We start from the raw sequence: 13,759 nt of genomic DNA, 5'->3' as shown, positions 1-13,759 counted from the left end.
AGTCATGGGTTTTGTCGTAGCATATTCACTTATGTCACTGTACTGACCCGTCACCTTCCTTGCTGGCGTCCCCTAGCGGGAGTTGGATCCCACATGGGCCTGTTTGCACTTGGGAAACAGCTTTCTAAACTTACATTTGTTCTTGACTCTGTCCAGGAGATGTACGGGTAAGGAGCCGAGCAGGATTTGAACCAGAAAGAAGAGGTTCCCATCCATATATTGACTTCCGTGTCTTTCACTGTACGTATTTCTCTCTTGTTCTCAAAACTAAAATTTTGGTCTTCATAGCATTTAATTTTCTCAAGAAGAAAGAATACAAGGGAGAAAAAATGCTTTTTTATATTCAGAGTTTTTAAAAACATAAGTCTATAAATTATACTGGATTTCTAGATAACATTGACAAGTAGAGGTAACTAGACAGGGGTAATGATTAGAACTTTATGTTTTGAATCAGTGTCTCGTGTAACCCAGCCTGGCCTTGAACTTGTGATTTTTCTGCCTCTACCTCCCTCCTGGGTGTTAGATTATAGATGTGAGCTACTGTGCCTGGTCTTTGAGGTGCTGGAGTAAACCTAAGTACTCCACCAACAGAGCCACATTTCCAGCTAACTTAGGTTTTAGGTGTCTTTGTTACTGTTTTTTTATATTACTTGAGACAACATCAACATATTTTATGCACATAACATTTTGTGATCGTATTTCAGAAGTTGAGTGAAGTGTTATCTTTTCCTTTTACTTAAAAATACTGATATAATAACATATTTTAAAAACAAACATTGTGTGTGTCTAGATCTTAGTGGAGAGAAGGGGAAAAACAAGTGATAAAGCTCTTAAATATTGAACATGTTAAATCTAATTTTGGACTTGCTCAGCTTTTGGTAATGTTTGGTAACATAAATTAACACTCTAAAAAATGAAGTCAAACTTGACAGAATATAAGAGACATCCTGAATAACTCAGATTATAAATGAGGTAGAGAGGTAAGCCTGGCATTATGAGTCATTTTTCCCTGGAGGGTCATGTGCTGATTCTGAGAAAGGGGATAAGAAGGTGACCAGGACTTACTATCAAAGAAGTAGAAGCAGGTCTTTACATCTGCCAAGTTTGCAAGAGGTGAGGGAACAGCTGATAAGACAGTTGTGTTTAAGTGAAACCCCAAAGCACTTTGTAAGGTTAGAAATGAATCCAAACTTTGAAATATCTCAAGCACTGCTTATGCCAAGGTGGTTGCAGTCTGAAAGAGCATTAGTGGCATTTCAGTCTTACAAACAGTAAGAGTATACAGGGACACCAGGGCTGCCTTATAGGATCACTTCTTCCTACAGTAGCAAATAACTCAAAACTACTTGTCACAGAACTTTTAAAATGCAGGTCAGGAAGTACTTTAAGCCTAAAGCAGAATGACATTGAAACAAAAGCATGCTCAGGTGAGTCATAATACAACTGCAGAAAACCAAAATCAAAGAGAAAATAGCAAAAGTAGTAAGAGAAGCAAAGGGGCAAGTACCAGTTTGCCAGTATCGAAACCTTTCATTTTCCTCTTGTGTCTGAACTCTCTACCTGGAGCAGCAGCTATGTGGGGTGCCTTGGCTTCTGGGCATCCTAAGGCTGGGGTATTGGGGCTGTTGAGACAAGAGACTGAAAGGAGGAGCTGTGAGGCAGGGATCTGCTGAGCAAAGGAACAAAGAAACTCAGAGAAAAGAATGATCTTAGTGTGAAGTTCTAGGAAAAGTAAGTCAAAGTAGAGGAGACAGAATACACTTAAATTTATTCTTAAGGCCAGCATAGTCTTGATACTGCCTACATGGGTATGAAAGAATAGTTAAAAAGACGCAGCATTCCAAAGAGCATGTCAGGTTAAATATGTAATTATTGGAAGACTGATAAATTTCTCTCTCTAAGGATGTGAGATTGCTTTAAGCATTGAAGAAAGTCAGTGTGATTCATTACATTAATTAGAGGAGAACAGTTATGGGTAGTCAATATAAAGAATAAATTCTAGAGGTCTACATGGAAAAGTGTCTAAAGGGCTGGGTTTCTCTGCTCCTTCCTGGAACTGAGCAATGCAGCCAGTTTCTGCAGAAAACAGCATGCTGTTGAATTATTGCTGGCACTTTTTTTAATAAATTATAATTACAGCTGCAATTTTTTTTTTGCAATTACAAAGTGGTATTCAGTTAACAGAACAATTGTCTTCGTATAAGCTGCATCAGAGACAACTAAAGATGAAAAAGAAAACCTAAAACAAACAAACAAAAACTACCATCCCCATATATAACTAATTTGTGCTGTGTACCAACAAGAACCTGCTTTAAATTTCCACGGCAATTTACAACTCCCAGACTGTACCAGGCAAGGTTAGTGGCTACTGAAAATACCACCAGGACAGGGCTATCTAAAGACACATTCAGTAGTGTGTTAACTATACAAAAAAAGACACTGTACAGTTTAAAAACAAATCTTACACAGCCTTACATTTCAATTTTTTTTCTTTAAAAGGAGTGAGTTGTGTACAGGGGAGTTAAATGCTTTATAAAAAAAAAAAACTGCGCTAGAACCAACTTATTCATTCATCGTCTTCATCTTCATCTTCTTCCTCTTCCTCCTCTTCCTCATCCTCTTCATCCTCCTCATCATCTTCCTCTTCCTTCTTTTCCTTGTTCCTTTCTGCCTTGACCACCCCTTTTCCCCTGCATTGGGTTTTCCTTTAGCTTTGTAACCAGCAATATCTTTTCGTGCTTCTCCTTCAGCTTGACAGCCTTCTTTTCATAGGGCTGCTTGTCCTCTGCAGCAGTGTTGTTCCACCTCTGTCCCAATCTCTTTGCAACATCACCAATGGACAAGCCAGGGTGTTCACCTTTGCTTTTTGGGCGATACTCAGAACAGAACAAGAAGAAGGCCAAAGGATGCCTCTTGGGTACATTGGGGTCCTTGAACTTCTTTTTGGTCTCCCCTTGGGTGGGATGTAGGTTTTCATTTCTCTGTCATAACTAGCCTTGTCAGCCTTTGCCATGTCTTCAAATTTCCCCTTTTCTTTAGCAGATATGGTCTAACACCTTTCTGAGCACTTCTTCGAGAACTCTGAGAAGTTGACAGAAGCATCCGGGTGCTTCTGAGGGCATTCTTGTTTGTTGGTGGCATTAAAAGATTTTATTATTGACTGACACTCCAGCAAGAATGTTGCATTTGCTTTTAAATAGTTTTTTTTTCTTTATAAAATTACTTGGCTTGGTTCCATTTTTACAAGCTGAAGTTTGAATAGCTTTAAAACTATCAGCCTTTAAAATCTTTGAGGAATCTGCTATGAAATCCTCCAGTCCTCACACTGTTGGAGACATCTGTCTCTGATACATTGGTTTAGGGGTCTTCTCTCTCATGTGCCCCCAGAGTTTCACTAAATTTAATAAACAGAGAGGATTTGGTAAATAAGATTTCTATAAATGATGTTGGAAGTTTCAGGTAGGTGTCAAAATGGTAAATTTTGTCGGGGAAGGGAATAGTAGGAAAGTCTTATATCATTAGGAAATCAGGAAGAAATAACACATAAAAACTGACAGAAGACATACTAAATGTGCTGGTGGTGGAGATGAAGTTACAGATTGTTACATATTCCTTTTAGGAGTTAAAGTTTGCCAGATTGGCTGATAAGTGAAATGTGAAAGCCTTAGGCCTGCATGTATGTTCCACTAAGCCTGAACTGCCACAGCCTTCAGGGCTAGCCGTGACTTTCCAGGGTACTTCCTTGTAGAGTGTTTCATCTTTTCATACAAGGTGGAAATACCTGGTTTCTATCTGTGGAGGCAAAGTTGTTCTTTATCTCTGCTCCTTGTGAAGTGCCCTTCTACTCAGACACCTGTGGCTGCCTGCTCCTTCTCTTCCTGGGATCTTGGACTTGGTAAAGGCACCTTCCCGTTGTTGACTTTGCAGGGTAGGTTTGAACCTTCAGGGATACCCAAGCCTTTTCAAAGACTATAATACAACTTTTCTCATACATGTATAGTTTAAAATAATACTACTTTTGCAATGACATAAAAATATGCATGCTGAAATTAAATTAGCTGGATTTTTTAAGTTCTGGATGTAAGTGTATTGTAGTCATCGCAGCTAGAATTTTCTTTCTGCAAGTAGAATTTTCTTTCTGCAACTCAGCCCACTTTTCTTTTCTTCCCTTTTTTATTTAAATTAGAAACAAGCTTGTTTTACATGTCAATCCCAGTTCCCTCTTCCACCCCTTCTCCCTTGCCCCCCCCCCAAACTCCTAATCCCATCCCCTTTCTGCTCCTCAGGGAGGGTGAGGACTTCCATAGGGGATCTTCAAAGTCTGTCAAATCATTTGGAGCAGGGCCTAGGCCCTTCCCGGTGTGGCTAGGCTGAGACAGTATCCCTCTATGTGGAATGGGCTCCCAAAGTCCATTCATATACTAGGGATAAATACTGATCTACTGCCAGAGGCCCCATAGATTGCCCAAGCCTCCTAACTGACATCCTTGCTCAGGAGATCTGAAACAGTCCCATGCTAATTTCTTAGCTATCAGTCTGGGGTCCATGGGCTTCCCCTTGTTCAGGTCAGCTGTTTCTGTGGGTTCTGCCAGCCTGGTCTTAACCCCTTTGCTCATCACTTCTCCCTCTCTGCAACTGGATTCCAGGAGTTCAGCTCAGTGTTTAGCTGTGGGTATCTATTTCTGCTTCCATCAGCTACTGGATAAAGGCTCTAGAATGGCATTTAAGGTAGTCATCAATCTCATTATCGGAAAAGAGCATTTAAGGTAGCCTCTCCACTATTGCTTATATTCTTAGTTGGTATCATCCTTGTAGATCTCTGGACATTTCCCTAGTGCCAGATTTCTCTTTAAACCTATAATGGCTCCCTCTACTATGTTATCTCTTTTCTTGCTCTCCTCTATTCTTCCCCTGACTAAATCTTCCTGTTCCTTCATGTCCTCTTCCTTCCTCTTCTCCCCTTCTCTTTCTCCTAACTCCCTCAGCCCACTTTTCTGTACATCTTCTTGCTTTTGTCCTAACTCTTTTAATTTCCCTGCTGCAAAATTCTTGTATGGTTTTTCCCTTCTCTACTTAAATTTAGCCCATTATTAAGTTCTATATGTTTTTGTGTTCTTAAGTTACAGTCATGTTTATTTCCCCTCTGTCCTCCTTCGGCCTTCATTAATTACCAGTTTGTAGTTCTGCTGGGATTTTTCTAACTTCCAGTGTTAGGGTTTCTGCCTCCCATGTTCTCTGCTTAGCACCCAGGATCAGGTCTTCTCAACAGAGAGAAGGTAGGATACAGCAAAGAATCAGACAGGCTAAAGACGACACAGTGTGCTAGGGCCACATGGTAGCCGGACAAGTCCGTGTTTTTATGTTTTATATTCTCTGTGCTGGACCTCCATCTGCTGATTGTTTTTCAGGTGCTGCAGTTATTTTTAACTCATAGATTACATATTTTCCTCAGTATTGGGTAAATGTCTTTACTGGATTTCCTAGAAATGAGACATCCAGACATTGCAGCATTGTACTTTTCTTCTGTGTTTGGCTCACTATAAACCCTGCCTGGGTTCACATTCTGCAGGTTAATTCTCCTGGCAGCCAGTTGAAGCCAGATATCTACCATTGGGGGAATGATTACAGGCTCCATGGTTTTAAAGAAGGACCTCTGTGTTAATCTTACGTAGATAGCACTTTTCCCTGCCAGGAACTTTTGTGTCTTGGCTTACCTCTTATCATAATCCTTACTTTCACAATAGGATTTGCCATAGGCCTTCCTACCTAGCACTTTTTTACTCTCAAGAGACTTTTTAGCTGGGTATGGTAGCTTATGTCTGTGATCCCAGCACTCAGGAAATGAATGAGGCCAGTCGGGGTTACATAGCAAGGCCCTGCCTCAAAAATAAGTCAATAAATCTTCCTGAGGTGGAGGCTGGGAGGTAGAAAAAAAAGAAGAAGAAGAAGAAGAAAATCAATTAATGGCATACACCTATCTATGGTCCTAGCAATTGAGAGGTAGAGGCAGAAAATTCAGGGGCTCAAGGCCAGCTTTGGGAAATGCTGAAAGAGAATACACTGGACTGTAAGAGACCCTGTCTCACCTTCCCTCTGTCCCAAATAAAGGAAAGAAAATCAGTTGAGTACAGAAGCTTATTAACTATAATAAATAAAATGCCTTACTAAACAAACAGATTCCTTTCTGACTTAGAAAGTTCGACAGTGAACTAAGACACAAGGTGGAAGTTACAGTAGTTCCAGACTCAGTGCGAGAATATACATTAAGAACTCTCAGCATCTCTCCTGTCAGATTTCACCACCACAACTAGAAGTATACACAAAAGGGATAATCAGATATAAGTTCACTCAAAGGAATTCACATTTGCCTGGCTTGTGATACTAATGCCCTAAGTGACTGTGCTGCCAAATCATTTAGAGATAAAAATGTGATATAATGAAAGTAGTCCTTTACATAAAGTCACAGGCTTATATTCAGATCGTGTATTTGTTAATTAAGTTACATTAAGCCAGGTCTACAGTTATTTATAAAGAACTGGGAGAATTTACATTTGAAGACATTTTGAAGTGTTTTTTACTCATGGCCACCAAGCAGAGTGATCTTTATGTCTGAAGTCCTCTGTGAAGACATGCTTGCCAAAGATCTGGAGTCTACGAGGTGGGACCAGCCTGGCTCCTCCCCTTTAGGGGTCTGCTTTACTGACTGAAGTCTGAATTTTTAAGTAGAAATGTCACAGAGGAGCATTCATTCTTCATGAGCTTCACCTCACATGTGAACTTTTAGTAATGTCTTCATGTCAAAATTTAAAACTTTGCCCAGATACCTCTCACTCAAGGTTTTCCCAAGCAGTCTTTGTATTTTATGAACTTTATCTTTTGTCTTGCCTGTTGTAGCTCAAAAGTTATTATATGTATTTGCATAAGCTTAAGAAAAGGTATCTTTCATGAGGGACTCATTATTGACATTGGAAGAGGATGTAGGGAGGGGACCGTGGGGCTGGCATCAGTGCTGGGCTCACAGGGCTCTCTAATGTGTCCTCCTGGCTTGTCCTCAGCACGCTTGTTCAAAATTGTGACAGCGTCCCCCTCTTTCAGGTATTTTTAGGTTCCTGCTTACAAAACAAACAACAAGCAAACACAAACCCAGAGAAACGACCAAAAGGAAAGCTGATTTTTGTTTCCTTCTTCTGAATTCAGTAGACTGCAGCAAAAGTCCCAAGTAACCTACAGAGGTTTTATTTCCCCTGTGTTCTATTGGCCAATATATACATAGCTGGTCTCTTAAATTAATTGGACATGATAATATAATTGAATTCCGTGTTGATTTGTGTTTGTGTGTCAAGTATATGTCTCAGTACAGAACTCGACCTGTGAGCATGAGTTTAGATGCTTAGTAACACCCTGGTAAAGAAAGAGCAAGGTGTGTGAGAGCGAAGCCTCGGGTCCCAGAACTAAGGACATGGAGACAGGAGGACTCTGGGGCTTTCAGCTCAGCCATTGGAATAAATGGGTGATCTCTAAGTTCAGCGAGAGACCCTATCTCAAAAATAGGGTTGGAAGGGCTAGGGCTGTAGTGTAATGGTAGTGTGTGCCTCACATGTATGAGGCCCTATGTTCAGCACCACCGCTACCAAAATAAAACAAGAAAAGTGGAGAGCCACTGAGAATGGCATTTGACCTCAACCTCTGGCCTACACACACACACACACACACACACACACACACACACACACACACACACACACACACACACACACCATGAGAGAGAGGAGGTGAGGAAGGGAAGAAGGGAGGGGAGAAGCATGTACACACATATATACCAGGTAGGTAACCTTTTGTTTGCTTGAAACTCAGCCATCCTTTCCCTTGTTCCTTAAGAATTATAGGTGAGGATGTAGCTCATTGGTAGAACTATTACTGGCATGTTCAAGGCCCTAGTTTTGTTTCCCAGTACCTCAAATAATACTGTTGCAATCCTGTGCTACTTAGACTCTGGCATGCTTGTTAAATCGTAATGGAAGTTGTCAGCTTGACTGTTCTCTCCTTGGGATTTGCCAAAGCCCATTTGACGTCAACAGACAACGTCTGGAAGATGTAACACATGGGATGCTTCTTTGCTGTTTTTCATGTCTACACAAATGCAGTTATTGCCATTTTTCTCAGTAGTATTTCAGCCCATATAAATGTGTTTTACCCATTAACTCAGACTCTGTTCATTTTCCTTTAGTACTACTCTCTAGCAGTGCTGGGGCAGCAGGGGAACCAGGGTATTTGCATTGTATCCTCAAAGCTTTTAGCTTTAGGTTGTCTATTTATTTATTCCTCTCCAGCAGCTCTGCTTCATGCTAGGTACTGAAAATATTTTCATTGCATTGAATTGACTGGAGCTATGTGTCTCCTACCAATTAGAGTTATAGGATCTTATTTACAGTCCCCCAAAGATAATCTTTATTCATTTCACCCATGTTCAGGCTACTGGCTGCTTTCTGTTTGAGTCAAGCCTTTTACATTGTCTTTATTACAACTGCCTGTTGAAACATACAGAACACTTCCCTGTCGTTCCTCAGGTATATTGGCTTTGGGTTCTTTCTTATCATCATAACAAGGCTGTATTGGGCTTAGACTGTTTGCTTCATACTTACATGATATGAAAAACATCTGTGTCTGTGTGCCTTGAGCTTTGCAGCTCGGATCAGGCTGGTTTCTGTGCACAGCAGCTGTACCAGGGCGTCTGCTGTATTTAGCAGCTGCTGGTTCTCTTTGCCTCTTAAGTGTTGATGTTTGATTGGCGCTTTCCTCACTATACGTCTGTCTTTGCCCTCTCCCTTTCCCACTGCCCATCACTAACTACCTCCTATTCACTAGCTAGTTTGTTTTGACGATTGATTGCTAAGGTGTTTCTCTGTTCTGTCATTTAGTTTCTTATTCAAACATGAACATCTAGCCTGCACTTGTAGCTGTGCCATTACAGACCCAGCTCATACTTTGTCTAAAGGTTCTGTTAAATTAGTTGACTCCCACATATTTGTCTTGAAATCATACCTGCTTCTTTCAAAGACAGCATTTCTTGAATTCACAGAGCTGTCACCTGAAACAAGGCTGGCAAGATTAGTATAGTTGGTAAAGGTCCTTGTCAATACCCAGGACCTACGTGGTGGAAGGAGAGAACTAACTTCCTTCAAGCACAGCACATGGCAGCACGCGCGCGCGCGCACACACACATACACACACATATGAATGCATACACACACACAAAGTACAAACAAACTGTGTCCTTTTTTCCTGTCAGTGGCCCGGGTCCCTACCCCTGTTAGTACTAGTCCCTTACCCCCTGGTTCTTATGGAGATGATTACTGCCATCTTGATGATTTGGAAATGTCACTCTAGTTTCCAGAATGTTCTCAGACACCTGCATTTAAGAATTGGTATTTATTGGTATTCGTTGCTTTATTCCAAACTTGGAAGAAGTGAGTATTGAAGACATTTTTGATAACTTCATTGCATAAATTAGAAGGGCTGGTATTGAGTGGACCTTAATCAGTTTAATGGTGGCTGATCTTCTGCACTCTGCAGAACTGGGGAAGTTGAAATTCACCCTGATGCGATTTTGCAACCATTCTTTGAAGGACACAGGCACTTAAGCTCTGTGTTTCCTTCCTCTTCTCTCCCAGCTCATTAATAGGGAATTAAGAATCTCATGTGTACATAGTTAAGTTCAAGGCCTGAGCGTTAAATAACATATGTTGCTTCCTGAGATATGAAGTTACATAATCCATAGCAAGAACAATCTTGTCTCAAAGAGGTTGCATCTCTTACTTAATCATTAATTCATCAGAATGAACATTAACCCTGTGAGCCTGAGTTTTACGGATTGCTTGAGGGGACAGTACTGGTGATGCATGTCATTCCTACTGGAACTGATCTCTTTGGAGACTGTGAGGGGCTCACTTTGTCTTCATAGTAAAGCTTGTACTGGGTATTCAGTTTAAAGTCCCGAGACTGTTCTGAAGTCTTGTAAATGTGTAGTTAGCTCTGTAGTGCTTGCAAACACTAGGGTTCTCAGCGCTAAATACATAACCATGAAAAAGAAATCTGGTCCTAAAAATTAAAAGTGTCAAGTGTGTGTTTAAAGTGTTTCATATTTATAACCATCATTTTAGCATAACATGATTTATATTTTATATTGAGTGTGTGCTTGCTTCTTCCCAGAACTGTGCAGGCGTTCTGTATCTTCTCTCATTTGGTCTCTGCCATCAGTCCTCAGAGGCCTGTTTAACTGATAAAGACCTGGGGACCAATTAGAGACATGAAACAACCTGCTCCCTGTCACAGAGCTAGTGACAGAGCAGGGATTCAGACTCGTATGAGTCTTTATTCTAAACCCATCTTTTCCCACCCTGCCATCCTGTCTCGATTCTCAGCCAGGCAGCTGAAGACCATTGCTCAGAGCAACCTAAAGCAGTGTTTCCCCATCTGGTCGTACATGCTAAGTCTAAAAATTCTTCTTAAAAAAACTTGTCCCATGGATGTAGGATAAATGCAATTTACTCATTTAAAAAAAAAATAGACTTTTAGATGTGTCTTTTACATAACTTTGGGGGGGAACTAAGGGAAAGAAAGGAAAAGTTAGAATACAAAAAATATTCAGAATTTTTATTCAGTCTTTGTTCAACATAGTATGGACCTAGACTAGAGCTAAAACCTTAAAACTTAGTTATAAATATGAAGAACGGAGCAGTCATTTCCCACAGTAATTCTTAGATATGTCTGATGTGTGTACAGAGCCAGTGGATGCAGGGTGCCCTCTTGTGGATTACTAAAGCAGTGCTCCCTTCCAGGAGCCAAGGGCCTTTGTGAAGGACATTTCTAACTAATAGCTGCGCCCTGTTGGGTGTGGCTTGGGTGGGTAGTAGAGAAGTATCAGCTGGAGAGTCAGGATCTCATTGTAGACCATCTCCAGCCCCTTTCTCAGCCTGGAGCTTGTATTTCCTCTGCACTTCCTAACATGATGGGGGGGGGTGGCATATTTTTGTAGAAATCACCTACTGTTCTCCACTTTATTTTTTGGTTCAGAAAAGTGGAGAAAGGATGTCTGGACAGTGTCCATGCTTATTAGCTTTGGTGGTGCTGTTTGGTCTGTTTGGGACTACGACATGGGGCAGTGGTGCTTCACATAGCCAGTACTCTGATGATGAGATGAACTTCCTTATGCCAATGGCTTTCTAAGCTGTATCAGAGTGTAGCTAACCATGACAACCAGAACCAGACTGGGAAGCAAGCAGTCCAAGCTTGATGACGACTGAGCTTTAATAAAATACGTTTAATCTACTGTCTGTTGTGCTGTGAAATGAATGATGACTCACTTTGTGTTACAGAACAAGCTCATCTGAGTATTGGTAACAGGATTGGAGTTTTGTATAATTTGGCCAGAGGGAGAGCTTTTTATTAATTATCCAAATGAAGAGTACTGGATTCTTTCCCATTCCTGAATGCCACCTTTTTCACATAATCCTAAATGCTATTATTCATTCAGCCTGAAGTCTCCCTCTATAGTGGCATCAATTTAATTAGGTTGCAAGAAAAGCTGTATGCAGCCATCCCAACTTAACCCTATTCTTGCCCCAGAAGATGTCTATCAGAGTTGTCAATGTAAAGACTTTGACTCTAGTCACTATAGACAGTGTGTGTGTGTGTGTGAGAGAGAGAGAGAGAGAGAGAGAGAGAGAGAGAGAGAGAGAGAGAGAGGGAGAAAGAGAGAGAGAGAGAGTGAGAGAGAGAGAGAATGAGAGAGAGTGTGTGTGTGTGGTATATATATATGTGTGTGTGTGATCTGTGTATGTGTGATATGTGGGTGTGTGTGTGTGTATGTGGGTGTGTGTGTGTGTGTGTGTGTGTGTGTGTGTGACACCCAGGGGAATATGGGGGTGATTGAACAGGAAGAAAATGCACATTTCCTACACTGTTGGGGTGATCAGTGTTTTATTATTGATTTATAGTCCCTAAACCATTTATTAGATTGTATTTTAGAAGCTCTCCCAGGACAGTTCTAGAAACTTCTTAAATTCACTTATTGAAATCTTATTCTCTAGCAAGGCCTTGTGTTACACTAGTGACACATGTTTTTTCACTTGCCCTACTTGTGAGGATTTGTTGTAAGGGAGTCAGGCTGTGCAGAGGGATTTGTACACAAAGCTTATCACTACAGGATTCTTTATGAGAAAAGTAGAAACTTGAAAAAGTTCAGTAGCCACCACCTCCCATGCATATGCACAATCTCTCTCACACACACTAACAAAAAATGTAGTCTTCCTGCTTCTCCTGCAGCAGATGGGAAGAAATACAGAGAGTGCAGCCAGACATTATGCAAAACACTCAGCTCTGAATGTGATGTCTCCATCAAACCCTTCCCCTCAGAGCTCAGGGGAGGCAGAAAGAGTGTAAGAGGTGGAGGGGACAGAGGACTCCACTTAAACAAGGTCCCTGCATTGACATGAGCAAAGCTCATGTGATCTCACAGAGACCAAAGCAGCAAGCACAGGTCTCTGCATATATATTGTAGCTTTCAGTTTACTGTTTTTATGGGATTCCAGATTGTAGAACTGTGTGGGTCTCTGATTCTTGTCCCGTCTCTTGGGCTCTTTTCCTTCTGTTTGTCTTGTCCAACTCTGATGTGATGATTTTTGTCTTATACTTCATTTTCTTACATTTCGTATTATTCCTTAGAAGCCTGTCTTTTTCTAATGGGAGACAGAAAGGGAGGGGATCCGGATGGGAGGAGGGAACTGGGAAGAGTAGAGAGAGGGAACAGAACCCATAGTCAGGACATACTGTATGGAAAAAGAAAATAGAAAGAAAAAAAATATGATCTTCCTGTGTATTGTATACCACTTTGATTCTTTCTTGTTTAATGTCTTTTTAAGTTTTTAGTGGTTACCTTGAGAATTAAAAGCACCAGAGAGAGAGAGAGAGAGAGAGAGAGAGAGAGAGACTTTAATTTTTAATTGTGCTTGTGTGTGGATGTATGCACAAGTACAAGTGCCCAGGAAGGAGTTAAGGGTGGCTGGAACTAGTTTATCCTATTTTTTAAGGTTTTTGGTTGTTGTTGTTTTGGTTTTGTTTGTTTGACTTTGCAGTAAAATAGCCTGACAGGCAGAGCTTAAGAGTGAAAAGGCTTATTCCAGCTTGCAGTTGCAGTTGCAGTCCCTCATGGCAGGATGCACAGTGGGTTCCAGGGGGCTGGCCACATTTCCTCACTGAGTCAAGAAGCAGAGAAATGACAGCAGCAGGCATCCAGTTTCCTCCCTCCCTCCACCCTTTTCCAGTTCAGGTCTCCTGCACAGGGAATGGTCCTGTCCACTGTAGCTGGCTCTTCCTGCATTGCTTAACTTAGTCAGGACAAGCCCCCACAGGCATACACAAGGACTTAATCTCCTGCATGAGTCTAGTTTTTTTTTTTCAATTAACAGTTAATACTAATCATCATAGAGTTGAAGGCAAAAAGAAAAAAAATGAGAGGACACATTCCACATAGAAAGCAACCAGGAAGGTCAGAGTGGCTGTGCCCTGTCCGACGCATGCTTACGTGACCCATAGAAGAACATTGTATACTAACCAGGAAGGAAGACATGACTACTGTAAGCACACACATCTAACTACAGGTCTGTGGAAGTGTCAGACATGGTGATACGTAACTGGAGAGAGAAAAAGACAATTTCTCTGTAATAGAGATGTTCCGTCACATTCTAGTAATGAGTGGATG

At 41.1% G+C, this 13,759-nt stretch overlaps 1 protein-coding gene across 4 annotated transcripts in view; it reads left to right on the top strand.

Annotated features, from left to right (window-relative positions):
- Pde7a (phosphodiesterase 7A) overlaps window positions 1–13,759 on the top strand; it is a 96,646-nt gene that overhangs the window by 58,207 nt on the left and 24,680 nt on the right. For all 4 annotated transcript variants that reach the window (XR_003482922.2, XM_027403491.2, XM_027403487.2 and 1 more), the window contains exon 3: window positions 157–240. Coding sequence is in view for 3 of the 4 variants with exons in the window: in XM_027403491.2 (XP_027259292.1) it covers window positions 157–240 (84 nt within the window). In the remaining variant the exon portion in view is untranslated. The remainder of the gene's footprint in view (window positions 1–156; window positions 241–13,759) is intronic.

This window comes from Cricetulus griseus, chromosome 2 (assembly GCF_003668045.3).
Source record: "Cricetulus griseus strain 17A/GY chromosome 2, alternate assembly CriGri-PICRH-1.0, whole genome shotgun sequence".
Classification (NCBI taxonomy): domain Eukaryota; kingdom Metazoa; phylum Chordata; class Mammalia; order Rodentia; family Cricetidae; genus Cricetulus; species Cricetulus griseus.
This window is presented reverse-complemented; position numbering and strand designations above follow the sequence as displayed.